This window comes from Sminthopsis crassicaudata, chromosome 2 (genome assembly GCF_048593235.1).
Source record: "Sminthopsis crassicaudata isolate SCR6 chromosome 2, ASM4859323v1, whole genome shotgun sequence".
NCBI classification, from domain to species: Eukaryota; Metazoa; Chordata; class Mammalia; order Dasyuromorphia; family Dasyuridae; genus Sminthopsis; species Sminthopsis crassicaudata.
In genome coordinates, this window is record NC_133618.1 from 250,793,572 (window position 1) to 250,811,162 (window position 17,591).

The 17,591-nt window shown below is 32.9% G+C and overlaps 1 protein-coding gene across 7 annotated transcripts in view; it reads left to right on the forward strand.

Moving 5' to 3' along the window:
- OSBPL2 (oxysterol binding protein like 2) overlaps positions 1-13,840 on the forward strand; it is a 96,750-nt gene extending 82,910 nt beyond the window's left edge. For all 7 annotated transcript variants that reach the window (XM_074288768.1, XM_074288773.1, XM_074288770.1 and 4 more), the window contains 3 exons: positions 401-524; positions 1,510-1,600; positions 8,944-13,840. In XM_074288768.1, the coding sequence (XP_074144869.1) occupies positions 401-524; positions 1,510-1,600; positions 8,944-9,046 (318 nt within the window). In that variant the 3' untranslated portion in view covers positions 9,047-13,840. The remainder of the gene's footprint in view (positions 1-400; positions 525-1,509; positions 1,601-8,943) is intronic.
- Positions 13,841-17,591: the final 3,751 nt, after the last annotated feature.

Genomic DNA, 17,591 nt, shown 5'->3' on the forward strand with positions numbered 1-17,591 from the left:
TAAAGAAAATAGCACAAGAAAAGAAGCTGATAAAAAAAAAAAAGTCCGATATTTAAATATAAGGAATTGACTCAAATGCCTAAGTCCAAGACTCATTCCCCAATAGGTAAGTGGTCAAAAGATATGAACAATATTCAGATGAAAGAATGCTGTCATTAATGATAGAAAAAATTTGCAAAGGTGATAAATGATGGAAATAGTATTGGAGAGGTTATGGAAAGATAGGCAAACTAATGTTCTCTTGGAAATAAAAATTGATTTTACTATTAGGTAACTTTTAAAGTTTTTTGTTGTTTTTGTTGTTGTTTTGCATAATGTTCTTAGCTTAAAATTTAAATCTGGTATGCCGAAATAAATAACATTTATGTTAATAACTTTTTCTATATGTATTTTTTTCCAGATGTATAATTTTACCAGTTTTACTGTGAGCCTCAATGAACTAGAAAAGGGCATGGAAAAGATTTTAGCTCCTACAGATTGCCGCCTTCGTCCAGATATCAGAGGCATGGAAAATGGTAACATGGGTATGTTATTATTGTTGAATTATTTTAACCTTCCTCCGTTTTTAACTTCATCTTGCATTTCAGATAGAAAACTTTAAATCACTAGTTAAAGGTAACTCAGAATATTTCCAAGGTATGTTATGCAAAGCTGAAAAATAATTTAATAATGATTTAATTATTAATAACATTTAATTTCCTATAATTTCAAAAAATTAAATAAATGTTATTTACAAGCACGTGTTAAGTACTTAGTATGTGCCTAAGCTGAGGGCTTAGGAATATATAAAAGAAAAATATATATTATCTCTGTCATGGAAGAGTTAACATTCTAATGGAGGAGAGAATAGGTAAGTTATTAAGTATGTACAAGATCTATAATGAACTGATGAAAAGTAATCTGAAAGGGGAAGTTATCAGCAGTTCTATGTACTGGGAAAAATCTCTTGCCTTAGGTAGGCTTTGAACTGAGTCTTCAAGAAGATACACGACAAGAGGCAAGTGTTTGTAGATTCCTCAAACTCAAACTATTGAACTGTGTTCAAGCTTAGCAACACCCTCTAAATTGATTGTCATTGCTGCATTTATTTATCAAGTTATCTCTTATTATTCTTCCCTGTGATCCACAAACCTTTGTATTCAGCTCTTTCTTTCATACTAATAGCATAAAACTTAATAAGACATAGATGCTAAAGCTATTAATTTAGTTTTTAAAAGGATTGAGAATCAAGTACAATGTCTTGTTATTGAAGCTTATTTTTTTGGTTTTATTATCGTGAAATGTAGCATTGCTCATAATTTTCTAATCAAAATGAAATTTAATTTAAAGATTTGTAGTTTTCCAATTTAATCATTTTTTTAAAAGCTTAGACTTTTCAAAAAAGAATGTTAAAGCTAATCCTTTTATCCATTACATCTGCCCATTTATGATTTTTGTCTATATACTTTATTTAGAAATGGATTCCTTCTATTCAAGTTTATTTCTAAAGATTTAACTCATTTATCCTAGATTTAGCCAGTCAGGAGAAAGAAAGACTAGAAGAAAAGCAAAGAGAAGCTCGGAAGGAGCGTGCCAAAGATGAAGAAGAATGGCACACAAGGTAAGTTTTTAAAAGGATGGTGTCAATAAATCAGGTTGATGTATGTTTTGTTAGAAGTTTGTCAGTTCAAACCTCTTTATATTCAAATACAATATTGTAATTTATTAACCAGAAAAAAATAAATTAAAAACTTGAGGAATTTATCACCAATAGTCTAGAAACATGATGATCTTAATGAAGATGAAAAATTGTTTGGTTTTAGCAACCCATAAAGCAAAAGTAGGAAATTATTCACTATCCTATGCAAGTCCCCTTCTTCCTCTACGTGATGAAAAAAGGTTGCTTGTTGCAAGAATGAATCACTTTTTAGTGCTCATGGATTGAAAAGGAAATAATTTTGATGGCAACAGCAACTCTTACCAGGTTTTTAATTTTTAGAACAATACACCATTGGTACCCTAAATGGGATGCTATTAAATCCCATTACTACTATTTACTACTAAATGGGATACTAGTAACACACTAGTACAATATCACTATATACATTTTCATTGCTAATGAAGCCAGAAGATATAAGAAAGTTGCAGCATAAATGGAAAAATGGTTCCTGCTTTTTCTGGAAGAAGCACATAAAGAAAGGAGTTGATTAAATTACTTTCATTGTATATCCTAAGACAGCAAGAAAAAATTTTATGTCATTGTCTTTTTTTTTTTTTTTATCATTACTCATAAGTACAAGCAAAATGACTAACATGAAGATAATTCTTAATTATGTACTAATATATAGTGATCTAGAGAAATTTTAGAAATCAACAAAATCATTCAGATTAAGTCAGTATTTAGCTTTAATTCTCAGTAGCTGCAGTGCAAAGGTAGGCATAAGGAAAAATAGTGAAAAATATGTTGGGTCATATTATTTGGGTTTGAGAAACAATTGATGCCAGTAGTTTTTTGTAAACTACATAGAAGGCTTATATAATAGATACTCTTGTCAAGAAGAGTCAAGAGGTATTAGACTTGGTTAAGTAGTGGACAACTTCACAATCAAAAAATGAAATAGACTGTGGCTTAACAGACAGGAAATGATTGGTTACTGGTGTGTTTTTGAAGCAGCGGTGTACAATTAGCCTATAAGCAAAATTGAAGAAAAAAATAAGGTGAGAAGATGATATAGCATGCAATTAAAACAATTTTTACCTGAAATTTAAATAGCCCCAGACTTATCCTATGTAAGTTAGCTTAAGTTAATTAAGTGAAAAAGTGATTAGAACTTTGGATGATCAGAGTTAAGAAATCCTCAGTTCAAATTCAGACACTTGCTAGCTATGTGACCCTGAACAAATTACTTTTGTGTTTCAGTTTATTTTCTGTAAAATAGGAATACTAATAGAACTTACTTTCTAGTATTGTTATGAGGATAAAATTAGATTATATTTGTAAAGTATTTTGCAAGTTTCAAATCAATATATTTTATACTAACTTTTATTATTATCTATTCAGACAAGCTAAAAAATGGGAAAAGTTTAAAGAAAAAGTTACCAACACTAATCATCATAATTTCCTTTGGACACTAACTGAGACAAAGATAGTCACTAGAATGAAGAGGCTAAAGCAGAATAGTGGAACAAGCATTTATCCAACACCTGTTACATTCTACATATTGTGCCACTTGCTTTATAGCTACTCTCTCATTTGATCTTTATAACAACCCTGGGAAGACGGTGCTTTTATCCACCCCATTTTATAGTTGAGGAAACTGGGGCAGACAGAAGTTTTAAGAGATTTGTCTGGGATCACCCAGCTGATAAGTATCTGAGGCCAAATTTGAATTCACATCTTTGACTCTAGTCCTAGTCCTTAGCAATCTTCCTTCACCTCCATGTACTACCTAGTAGCCACATCACCTTAGCCAGTCAAAGCAAGAAATGTGGAAACAGAGGTATGGAATATAAATTCACTTTTATAATTTTATAAAGGAAGATAGTACAAAATTATGAGTAATAGTTTCGTGCATCAAAACAAGGAGAAATCAAAGAGGAAAAAATTTTACAGAAAGCTTGGTATAAGACCCAGGTTAAACCAGAAGCATTTAAAGCTGAAAATACGACATTGAATTAGATGAATGAATGGAAAGGAACTGTTGACATTTCCATATATTTTATATATATATTCTATATATTTCTATAGCATGAAAAATATAGAAATATGTTCAGAAGAATTGCTTGCTGTCTTGGGGATGGAGGAGGGGGAGGAGGAAGGAGAGGGAGCAAAGTTTGGTACAAAAAGGTTTTGCAAGGATGAATGTTGAAAAAACAATACTATTAAAATAATATACTATATCAAATCATATTTTTCATCTTTAACAATGGAACCACAACATTTATTGTATGTGGAAGTAAAAATGGAAATGACATTAAATAAAACAAAAATGGGGGGAAAAAACTTGGGGCCAGATTGAATTCTCTGTCACTCCTTCTTTCCCTCCCTGCCTTGAGAAGGCAAGCAATTTGATATAGATTATGCATGTATAATAATGCAAAACATTTCTGCATTAGCCATGTTGTGTGTGTGTGGGGGAAACATACCAAAGCAAAACATGAAAAACAAAGTATTTTGCAAAAAATATGCTTTGATCTGCATTCAGTTAGATTCTTACGAGTTTCCTCTCTGGAGAGAAATTTTTCATCATAATTCCTTCAAAATTGTCTTAGATTATTGTATTATTCAGAATTGCTAACTTATTCACAGTTGATCATTATACAATTTGCCATTGCTGTGTACAATGTTTTCCTATGTCTGCTTATTTCACTTTGCATCAGGTCATATAAATTGTCCCACATTTTCCTGAATGTATCTTTTGTAATTTTTTGTAGCAAAGGAACTGTTATATATGGTCTGTTATATTAGCCAAATTGATAGGCATGAGGTGGTATTTCAGAATTGTTTTAATTTACATTTCTCGAATCAGTAATGATTTTTAGAGTATTTTTTCATATGACTAGATAGCTTTTATTTCTTCATCAGAAAACTGGCTGTTCGTATCCTTTGACCATTTATCAACTGGGGAATAACTTGTATTAATCAATTTGATTTATATTTGATAAATGGGCCTTTATCAGAGAAATTTGCTGTGAAAATTTTCCCTCAGTTTCCTGCTTTCCTTCTCATCTTGGCTGCATTGGTTTTGTTTGTGTGTAAAGCCTTTTTAATTTAATGTAATCAAAATTGTCCATTTCATATAATGCTCTGTTTCTTATTTGATTGTATAGTCTTATCTTTTCCATAGATCTGACCCATAAAATTTCCTTTGCTTCCTTTATTTATAATCTAAATCATGTACCCATTTTGGCTCTATTATATAGTGTGAGATGTTGGTCTATACCTAGTTTCTATCAAACTGCTTTCCAATTTTCCCAGCTTTTTTTAAAAAGAATAGTGAGTTCTTGTTCCAAAAGTTGGGCTTTTGTTTATTACTGTATATTGTAAACCTGATGTATTTACTGATCCACCATTTGTTTCTTAGCCAGTACCAGATTGTTTGGATGATTCTTGCTTTGTAATACAGTTTGAAATCTGGTACTGCTAGATCACCCTTCTTCACATTTTTTCACTGACTCCCTTAATATTCTTGACTTTTTGTTCTTCCAGATGAATTAAATTTTTTTTTTTTTTTTTTTTTTTTTTTTTTTTTTTTTTGCTCTATCAAATAATTTTGGTAGTTTGATTGTTTTGGTAGGAATTGATTCTTAAATTATCTAAAAGAGGAACATAGTATACCATTCAACATTTTTTTCAAATAATATGCTATCTCCCCCTTAAAAAATTCAATGGAGGGAGACATCATAAAATCATAAATATAGTACTTTAATGGATCTTACACCTTATTTTACAGATAAGGCAATTGAGACACAGAGAAAATTTTTTTTTTTTTACTTTGACTTGCCAAAGGTTACATAGCCAGTAAATGGCAGAACCAAGGTTTAAGCCTACATACTCCAGCTCCCTTTATTGTTTCCACCAACTCCATATGTTTTACGAAAATGTGTACATGTATTAAAAATATTCTTGATGAAAATATAAGAAGCTTTCAGAAAGGATATTTTACAACAGACCATTTCTTAATAGGCATTACAGAATTGACTGCAAGATGCAAAGGATACAAGATTGTTTCTTATTTTTTGTCTAAAAAAACTTTAATTTGCTGTATAAAAATTAGTTGTCTTCAAATAAGTTGTTCAGGTATCTGTTAATTAACCTTGTACAAATTTTCTTGCTTACTGCAGCAATATGACTAACTTTTTCATCCACTCATTCTCATATCAAGGAAGAAATGTGTATGTATGCGTGTATGTGTATGAGTACCAAAAATGTTTGTCAAATCATGGAGACTTTCTAGCATTTAGCCCAGATAGAGATGCTCAGTAGCCCAGGAGATTCTCCTGTTTGCACATGAAATAACTTGTATTACACAATTTGATTCAGTTCTTATATATATATATATATATATATATGTATAATTGATAAATGGGGCCTTTATCAGAGATATTTATGAGATATATATAGCCTTTCAAAATAGTTTAATTTTAGTGTCCACATAGGTAAAATCAAATGGGTGAAAAATGTCCCTTATCTGTAGTATGATCTAAAGCTGGACAAATTTCAGACTTTGCAGGCAAAATGGGTTTGGTCAAGAGAGAAAGAGGGGGCTGGGATCTTGGAGAAAACTACAATAAAACTTTCAATGTTCTCAAACCTTTTCCCTGAAACAAAGTCCCACTATTTAACAGTGATATTCATCCCCTTATTATGTGATTATGAATTGTGGAATAGTTCTCCAAAGAATTGCTGGTTACTCCAAGGGAAATAAAGAGAGCCATGGTTGACATCAACAGGCTGTATCATATTAACCAGGGAATGACTTGTGCAAAAGCAGCAACATAAAACACCATTCAGGAGATTATCAGACAGTGTGATAAACTTTATATAGATGATGATGATTTATATAGTGTCTACTATGTGTCCGTTTCTGTGCTGAGTATTTTACAAATATTATCTCACAGTCCTAGAAATAGGTGCTATTATTATGATGCTTATTTTACTGTATTAAGTGCAGTAGAATCCTGTCAAGACTCTCAAAGTAATTGAAAAATTTGGATATGCCCCAAATCAAATCATGTCCTTTGATAAGTTGAAACCTGATATGAATAGATAAAACTTATATGTGCCATGAACTGTGTGAGACAGACTGATTCTATCTTGTAACTCAATTCTGAACTAGCTCAATTCCCTTTCTTTTCATTTATGTATTAGTCCAATTTCTATATTGTAAGAAAATTCAATTATGGAAATATTGAAAAAACTGTAATGTTTTTGAACCTAGCCCTGCATAGTTTGGAAGCTAAACCACTGCTACCTATTGTTTGGAGATCCTTAACTAAGAACCTAAGTTATGCTGGTCAGAAACCCAGTCACATTCAAAGATTGATGCAATTATATATCTCCAGAAATCCTATGTCTTACCTGAAAATGTCCCCTCTTGGTCTACCAATTATTATTTCACTGTTCTTTTGATTGAATTCAGATACTTAGAGAGGAGTTGGGCATCTCTGTTTTTGATTTCAGGGAATTGTAGCTGTTTACTTTACTCCTCCCAACTTGGAAAACCCCAAATTTTTCCTCCAGATAGAAATGAGATAACTTAATCTTATATAATGCCTTATATCCTGTTAATTATTTTCTTATAAAAAACCTGCCTTTCCCCTGTATTTAGGGTCCAATGACAAGCCAAGGAAGCCTGCTCCTTGTGTGATTGTTAATATATTGCTCAATAAATCAGTATGCTTGGAAGCTTGAACCTTTACCTCCTCAATCATTTCAATAAATTTGCATGTTGTGTAGAACCAAGCTCACTAAAGGCTGTGTGTATGTTTATACTTACACACACACACTCCTATATGTATATGTATATCACCCCACACCAATGTTATAAGTTAATTTGATTATATTAATCATTGATAGTTTTATTCTGAAATTAAATGATTGTAGTTTAATTAAATTTCAGGTTTTGAAATACTATTAGAGAACTAAAGATTATTACAAAGTATTTGAATATTTTTGTTTTTTCTACCTCTCTCAGTTTTAGTATTTTAAAATATTTAGGTTTTTTCCCCCACTGCAAGATCCAGTAAAAGTTCATGACATTCCCTTGATTAAATGTTCAGAAATCAATTCTAGGACTAATCCCTTTTGTATGCTATTCTTTTAAAAGCCTAAGATTCATGTTTGAAAGTTGCCCTTTATGCCAAATAGGTTAATAATTTAATCATCAAATTCTTCTTTCTTGAAGATTTTTTTTATTTTTTAATCCAGAAGCAGAAAGCACATGCATACAGTATGTTAATGTAGTTGTTTATTTCACCCTTAGAATTGAGAAAACATCTAGTTTGTTAGGACATTTGAACTTTCTTCATGGGATTTGTGTTTTGAGAGAGATCATCTTCAGTTTCATAGTTTTCTTAGATTAGGAATGTAGCATTAAATGCATGAAAATGAAAGGATTTTGCTTCACTAATCTATAAAATTCTTAATTAAAGGCTGGAAGACAAACAATTGATTTCTTATTTGGGATGAGGTAAGCTGTTGTAGGGTGGAATGAATCCTAAGAAGAAGAATTGGATCTTTTGACAAAGTACTTTATACTTTTCTTGAGGAGAATGTAGAGAGAGGTGAATTAAAAGACAGTCATAGATTCAGAAGTAGTGAGATGGCCACATTCAAAAACTAATGGTTCAGTTTCACTGCGGCAAGAGATGTCTCTAGGGAAGCACCCAAAGGATTTTTACTTAGTTCTGTGCTGGGAGAGGGGGCAGAGCAGTGGTTGGAAGTCAGAAAGAGCTTCCTTTAACACTATCCAAAAGTTGAGTGAGCTGCCTTAAAAATGTGAGGGTTCTCTTTCCTTGGAAGTTTTCAGATATATACTGGACAATCATTGTCCTGTACAAGATGGTATTTGTTTTGTTTTCTGAAACTGGGGTTAAGTGACTTGCCCAGGGTCACACAGCTAGGAAGTGTTACGTGTCTGAGACCAGATTTGAACTTGGGTCCTCCTGAATTCAAGGCTGGTGCTCTATCCACTGCGCTACCTAGCTGCCCCTGCAGCAGTATTTTTATTTTTTATTTTTTTAAATCTAAAAGAGAGATCATTTGGAGTAGAACTGAAATTGTAAATAATAAGAAAAAGAGTTATCTTAGCTTCATGGAATAAAAATCTAGAGCCAGGAGGGAACTCACTCAGGTTTTGCCTTCAACTCTTTCATTTTCTAGAGGAGCCTAATACTGGCTCAAGACAGAGTTTTCTCCTTGGATGAAATGTTCTCTTGATTATCAATCTTTATTTTCTACAGGTGGTTTTATCAAGGCGTTAACCCATATACTGGAACTTCTGACTGGTTATATTCGGGTGGATACTTTGACAGAAATTTCTCAGACTGCCCAGATATATACTGAACTCATTGGAACAGATTCTTCAAGACATGGGGACATGGAGAAGTCACACCCCACTTCAAGCCAGCTCCTCTGGTTTTGTTAATAGCAGAAACCAGCTTTTATAACAGCAATTTTAATGGAAATAGCATCATTCACTGATCAAGGATTTAATTCTCATTAATTTTTGATTGCCAAAAATTTAATTGCTATTGTGTTCTCTTCATAAAGCTGCACTTGAAATCATCAAGTTTTCACTAAGTTTTAAAAAGGAAAATTCTTTGTGATTCCCTTTCATGTGACAGAAATTGACTGTGGCTGGTTTTAGTTTACAAGCACCCTCTTAACTCTAACAACATTTAAAGAAGTAACAGGAAGACAAACGTCCATGTTTCTACTTGTAGTGAAGCAAAAGGGTTTCTTCAAGTATTCAGAAGTTGAATGAGTGACAATACATAAGTATGAGAGGGGAAGAGATGGAAACTATCCCCAGAGGTGTAAAGGACAGAAGTAAACAACTACTCATAAAATGATGGTAATCCAGAGGCGAATATACAGAAACACAGAATGTCAGACTCTATTGAATAAAAAGCTACCAAATTACATATTTTATCATTGGGGGGGGTACTGTAAGCGTTATTTAATAAATACTAATGAAAAAAAACCTAAATTAGCATTTTGGTCACAAAGTATGCATTAATCTATATCTATGTACTATCCAAAGTAAAATATTATCATTACTATATAGAATGATTTAAAATATTGGCAGAAAGATGGAAGAACACCCAGGGCTGCTTTTAGCCGTGTATGAAAAAGTCAAGCCTTTAGAGTTTGGTACTATTTATACTCTAGACTGACTTTTCATTCTGGAAAAAGCCTTTGCCTCTAGTGTCCAGTCAGTTTAGAAAGCGCTTTGTATGTATTCATAGAATCATTGTGTTTTTTCCCCTTAATATGCATGTTCTAAAACATTACCGAATCACATCTGATTGATTGAGGGCAGGGGGGTAGGGAGGGCAGAATTTAAAATGGTGTAATTAGAATTATTTAAGAAATAACAAGTATAATATCTATCTAAGCACATGTGGTCATCAAAGTGACTTATTTTTCTTTGTGTAGAAATGTCAAAGCCATATAATGTCAGAGCTCTTTGAATTGCAGATCAATTTATTGTGTGTGTGTGTGTGTATGTGTGTGTGTATACATATATATATACACACACACACATATATATACATAATATTATTGAATTAGATTATAGTCATACATTTCTGAAGGGAAAGGATTATAGTTTTGTGTTTGGCTTGAATATTATGTTTGCAATTAAAACACTTTTTAAAGCCAAGACTTGTTTTGAAAGCTTTTAATTTGGTAACCATTAGAAAACAGGAAAGCAGCTGTGTTATTGCTAAGTCTATAGTCACTCAAGATGGCTGCTGTTCTCTGTACCCACAACTTTACATATTCTTAAAATGAATTTGAAGGTTGATTTCTAAAAGCATTTGAGGACTCGTGTGCATGATATTTTTCACAAAATAGGTTTTGAAGTATCTGCCAATGCACAATATAGTAAAGAAAGCAGGGGGATATTTTGTATGTGTATGTAAAGCCAGGCATTTCATTTCAGGTGAGGAAAATTAGGAGTTGTGGTAAGGTCATTGTCTAAGCATGCAGGTAAGTCATAAAAATGAAAGGCATAAAGTTATATCCCAGAAGTACATTCACATTCACTGTATTTTGGGTATGGTGACAACATTTTATTTTTCTTGTGGTTTTGAAGGAAGAGGCAGCTTGGCATAGAAAGAAAGCTAGTATCGACAACCCAAAGCCCTGGAACCAAGAGCTGCCATGTATTGGCTGTGACTCTGGGCAAGTCACTTAACCTCTCAGTGCTCTAGGCAACTCTAAAGTTTTAAGTTAAGAGTTTCTTCACCTGGCAGTTCCTTATATCCGTTAAAAATCACAGGTCCAATAGAGTCCTTATCACAGTCCCTATCCCTAACAAAAGTGGGCTTTTGTTAGGTAGTCAACCCTGTGAAAAATGATTTGATATTTGGAGGGCTTAGAGAAGCATAATAAGATAATGTAGGCCTGCTAAAATCACTTGTTGTTCTGTACTTTCTTTTGAAATAAAAATAAGGTTAATAGCAAAGGAAATAATGTTTTAATCACTTTTATATTTCATGTTTAATTCTCCTTTTTTTCATATCCATGCCTCTAAAACATTTAATATGTGAAAGTAATGACACCTATCATGACAATATGATAAATCTTATCATTCTTGTAAAACATTAGGGTAAAGTGAAATGTTCTTTATTAGAATTTTAATGATAAAGCTTCTTTTAAAATATGATTATGCTTTCTAATATGACTTTTGGCTGATGCAGAAATTATATAGTTGTATTTTTAATATTGACCTATGTTTAGTAGACATTTTAAAAATCCCCCAAATTTCATTATTTTGCAAAATAATATTTTCATGATTTAGTCAAAACAGCTGCATTAGTTTAAAATATCTTTAGAGTAGAACTACATCCCCTAACTGAGCCATTTTTCCCAACTGAAATTAAATTCAGGCCACATTGATCTTCTCTAGGCGTAATTATGGTGTGCTTTTGTGTAAAGTGCAAATTAATTTTGTTTAACCATTCATTGTTTTATAGATTTGACAAGAATCTGTCTAATGTCTAGAAAAAGTGGGCAAATTTTTCTTTTGTTTTATTTGACTTTAATAATGTTTACATCATAGTGGCCAATACAGTATTTGTATGGGGTAGCCTGATGGTGCCTTCCTAATTGATAGCTCTCTAAGGAGCTAAAGCCAAGGACACAGTGAGGTCCTTAAGAATAAGCAACACTTTTACCTTGGGAGTACTTGCCTCAGTTCAGGGAGATAAACTGAAGGAGAAATCATGGAAGTTTGCACTCCCATCTCCAGTTTGTCTGGCTGCCACAGAAACCAAGACACCTCCAAAATACTTCATACCTCTATAAAAGGCCTGGAAGTGAAACAATGTGATTATGGGAAAGAGTGCCAAAATATATTTTGTAATTCTTAAGACTTTAAACGTAGACTGGTATAAATCTGTGATAGTTCCCTGACAGAAATAGAAAAAAGCAAACAGGAAATAGATGGCACTAAGGATGCCTTCAGTTGTTTGCACTTGGCAGGAATACTTGGAAGATGAACATCCCCTTTTCCTTGCACATGATTTCCCCTTTGCGTGCTCAAAGTCATAATTTTTCCTAAAATATTCCATCTGATGCAGTGAAAATGAATTCCAAATGTCAGGATGACTTTAGTTAAGAATGTAATACAGAAAAGCATTCTGGGAAGCCTCTGGTTCACCATCATGCCCTTTAAAAGCATTCAGCAAATGTCTGATAATATGTGAGAATTGTTGGAATAACCCTTCTATGACCAACAAGAAGAGCTATTGAGCTATGGTAAAGGGGATGCTTGCTGGGCTAAGTTGCTGTCTTAGTGCCTACTAGGTTTAAGTAATAAAATGTGAAACACAATAAAACCAACAGACAAAAAATGACCTGCTCAAACTTTTGTCAAATGCTTAAGAGGTGGTTGGTATAATGAAAAGAACCCTAGAATTAGAGTCAGAAGACCTAGGTTTACTTTTCAATAGTATTTTATTTTTCAAAATACATGTGTCTTCAATGTTTTTGTAAGACTTTGTGTTCCAGTTTTTCTCTCTCCCTTTCTCACACCTCTCCCCTCCCTAAGATAGCAAGTAATCTAATAAAAGTTAAATAATTAAGGCCTAGGGTTAAGTTCTACCCCTGCCATTAATGTGCTTTGTGACCTTGGCCAAAAGTCCTTGCCAGCTCTAAATCTTGAGATATTATAATTTTGGAGTCGTCTTTGGGAAAGAACTGGAAATGAAGGCCATGTTTAAGTTAGAAGTTTTAAATTGGTGAAAGCTTTCCAAGGTTAGAAATATGTTACTTCTAATCTTGGGTGCTAAGTTTTCTATCTTTAGGATTTAAAAAGTGGATTGTGAAAGCAGTGTGTCAATAGAAAAGAAAAAGTCATCAATAGCAAAATCTTTGGAACATTCTGATTTTCTTAAATCTCAACATTTGGGATTTTTTTTTAATCTTTCAAAGATTATTTCTATAATCTGAATGGTTACAAAAGACTTTGGATCATCAGCATATAGCTTGCTGGTAGTTAACACGTGATAATGTCATTTGTAATTATAGGCACAGCACACTAACTCTTTTCTGACATTTCCTAACTTTGTTTTTATTTTCTACATACTGTCATTTTTTTCCAACATGAAAGCACCACTCTTTTTTTTCATCCCTTGGTATGAAGGCTAGAGAAAATATGTAATTTGGTAAATTGTTACCTCTCTTTTGGAAAAAAAAACAAACGATGTTTCTTGAGGCAATGTTATACTAGAGCAATACTTAATTCTCTGTAAAATGAGTGGATAGAACATAGACAACAGATTTGGGTCTGTTTTTTATAGCATGTGGAAAAAATGCTTTTGCTTCTATCCAGAATGCCAGCACATATCCTGAGTTTCACTCTTATGGAGCCGCTTTTTTTGCCTTATATACTTGCTGTGCTTGGTTGATTCAAACACACTGTGTTCATTTTATCAATGTTGCATGAAAATGTCAGACTATGAAAATGCTTTAGTGAAATGGATTTATTTTTATAATATTTAATAACTGTCAATATCCATCTATATTAACAAAATCAGTCATACTTTAGCTTTTTTGGAGGAGTATGTACAGGTTTGTGGAGATGAATGTTAAAACCATAGATCTGAATAAAGGTCCTTTTGAAGAAGATGCACTGTGTTTGACATTTACTTTTTAATCTATTTTTTAAAAAAATATTTCAAGCTAATTTCTCCTTTAGGTTAAGATTTACAGATCTGCTCCAGATAACTTATTTTGCTTACCTGTATTTGGACTGTGTTCTTTGGGGACAGTGTAAGAAATAGATTGTTTTGTAGCAGAACTTGAACATGGTTGTAAGCAGATTGGAAAATATTTAATACCTTTCTGTTAAGCAAACATTACAGATGATAGTGCCTCAGAATTCTTAGGGCAGCAATGATTTATATTCGTAATTCATTCTTTTTCCTGAGGGTCATGTCCTTGTTGAAAGCAATCAAATACCCTCAAATCTTTTGTTAAAGTTGTGATTTTAGGATTCTAAAAGTAGCCTGTTAGAACTCCAAATATATTTTTTATCCTTTCCAAAGTTCCATTTCTTTATGATTTTGGCAACAAAAAGTAGAAAATAGGGTATGATAGTATTATTAGACTGTGTACTATTATAAACACCTTTATTTGGGGCTGTGGGAAGAACAAAACCAAATTCTTTTAATTTTTCCATTTTTAAAGTATAATTCCAGTTAAAATTATTTTTAAGATTCATTTTTTTAAATTTGAGTTCTGAATTCTCTTTCCTCCCATCCCCTCCTCAACCTATTATCAAGGCAAGAAATGTGATAAATTATACATATGAAATCATGCAAAATATTTCCATTGTTAGATGTGTTGCAAAATAAAGTGGTGAAAAAATATACTTAAATCTGGATCCTCTGATAGTTCCACATTGTTCTCCTGAATGTTGGATCAGTTCATAAGTCCACTAACTGTATTAATATTCCAATTATCCCACATCCCTTCCAACATTTGTCATTTTCCTTTTCTGTCATATTAAATAGCCCATCTGATTGGTGTGAGATAACATCTCAGAGCTGATTTACTTTGCATTCTCCAATCAATAGTGATATAGAACAATTTTGTATGTGGTTGTTGATAATCTTAATTGCTTTTGAAAACTGGGAATTACTTATAGTCCTATAAATCTGACTCAGTTTTTTTATATATTTGAGACCTTTTTCAGAGAAACTTGCTTTATTTTTTTCTCCTAGTTTCCTGCTTTCCTTCTAATCTTGGCTACATTGGTTTTGTGTAAAACGTTTTTAAATTAATCAAAATTATCCATTTTATATCATGTGATCCTCTCATTCCCCTATTTGACCATATATTTTCCCTTGTCCGTACATCTGACAGATAAATTTTTCAGTGCTCTCCGAATCTGCTTGTATTCATTTATGTACCCATTTTGGTAAATGGGTACATATCTTGGTAAATGGTATAAGATGTTGAAAAACCAATTATTAAACAACCATTTGATAACATCTTTGGAGTCAGAGCTTTATATTTTCTCTTTCCCAAGGATATTTCTACCAAACCCTTATAAGAAAAGAGAATAGAGAGACAATGTTTAATCTGATGCCGTCCCCAAAGACAAGGCTAACCTTTTCTAACCCCATTTGGTTGTCTAGTGGGATGAACATAATCACTCTGGCCTCAGTTTCCTTGTTTTTAAATGAGATTGGATTAGAGAGCCTTTTCTAAAACCTTTAGCTCTAAAGTTCAGGGATCCTATAATAAAGCAAGCCAACTTTTGTTATTAGGCTTCCAAGTGGTGCAAAACCAAACCATCATCTACTAATGTGATTTTTATCTGTAATCTACCTGGCTACTGAAAACAATTCATAAGCACTCATCTACTTTTTCACCTTCTTTTAGACATATATAATTTCTTAGGAGATAAAAGTGATTCCTAAGTATACTTAAATTAGTGGAGGAAGTCCTGCTGCACATAGCAGTGATAGCACAATGAAATAGCACTTTAATAACAATGCTGTGTGTGATGATCAACTATGATCGTCTTGATTCTTCTTAGTAATATAATGGTCTAAGATTTGTGATGGAAAATGCTATCCACATCTACAAGAACTATGGAGTCTCATTGGAGGCAAACAGAGTCAAATGACTTGCCCTGGGTCATACAGAGTTGGAAGCAGGATTTGAATTCAAGTCAGGGCTTTCTGACTCCAGGTCCTACACTCTAATACACTACCTAGCTGCCCTTTCTTTTGCCTATCAGAATATGAATAGCAGGTGTCAGTCCATCAGTAGTAGAAGTATTTGACCTAATCTAATTAGGGACTGGGAGGTGATATTCTCTGTAGTAAAAAGGAAGGGGTCCGGGAGAGTTTGGAGGAAAGATGAGTTCAGTTGTAAATATATTGAGTTGAAAATAGCTGTCAGTTAATATTTAGTAAGCATTTCTTTTTCACTTGGATGCACTACTTTTCTGAAATCTCCATGTTTCCCCTGCTACATTTCATCCCCAACTGTGGCTTTACAGCTTCCTTTTTGTAGTGTTGTGTTCCTTCATTTGATTGTTAGCTCAAAAATATGAATTGTCTTTTTTCACATTTGCATCCCTAGCACTTAAATGTAGTGCCTGGCACACTGCCAATAAGTAAATGTTTATTACTTGATTAGTGGAATAGTATAGAGATAGAGAAGAGAATACAATGTTAATATTGGTTTCTGGCACACACTCAGGCTCTTATCTCTTCTGTGCCAAGTGACTTTTTGAAGTAATTTCTACTACCTGTAACCTGTAACTGAGAACTAGAAAGAACAGAATATACCTCTAGAACCCAAGATGTGGAGTGCTAACATTACCTGAAAATTCCAGAATAGATAGGTTGGATTCATTTAGTACTTGTTAAAGGAAAACTTAAAAGAATCTGAACTTGGAATGCGAGGGTTTATTATACCACTTAATTTTTCAGATGTGAAAAGTAGGACTGTGAGATTGATATATTTGATTCTCATTCGAATGGGTGAGTCCACTGGGAACCTAGAATCATGATTCTACCACATTGGTGTGATTTCTCTCTCTTCCTCTGTCTCTCCCCCTTTCTTTCTCCCTCTTTCAAGCAAATTTAATTTCATTTGATCAAATCACACTTTAAATACCCTAGTAGCCCACCTCCTTAAATGAAAAGAACAAGATGTTAGTTTTTAATCAACTTCCTACTTAAAAGTGATAAGATTCCAAATTATTCTACTTCACTCCTAGGCCTTAGACAAAGAACCAAGTTTGGAAAGACTGAGGAAGCATATATATTATAGAGCTAATTAAAACTAACATTCCTTAAATATTATTGTTCTGTAACAAATGACCAACAGGATGATTTCAGAGAGATTTACAGAAACTGATGCTGAGTGAAATGAGCAGCACCAGGAGATCATATACTTCAACAACAATACTGTATGATGATCAATTCTGATGAATGTGGCCCTCTCCAACAATGCGATGAACCAAATCAGTTCCAATAGAAATAAACTGAACCAGCTACACCCAGCGAAAGAACTCTGGGAGACGACTATGAACCTCTACATAGAATTCCCAATCCCTCTATTTTTGTCCGCCTGCAGTTTTTATTTCCTTCACAGGCTAATTGTACACTATTTCAAAGTCCGATTCTTTTTGTACAGCAAAATAACCGTTTGGACATGTATACATATATTGTATTTAACTTATACTTTAACATATTTAACATGTATTGGTCAACCTGCCATCTTTGGGGGGGGGGGAAGAGAGGAAAATTGCAACAAAAGGTTTGGCAATTGCCAATGTTGTAAAATTACCCCTGCATATATCTGGTAAATAAAAACTATCTAAAAAAAAAAAACAACAAAAAACTACATTCCTTAA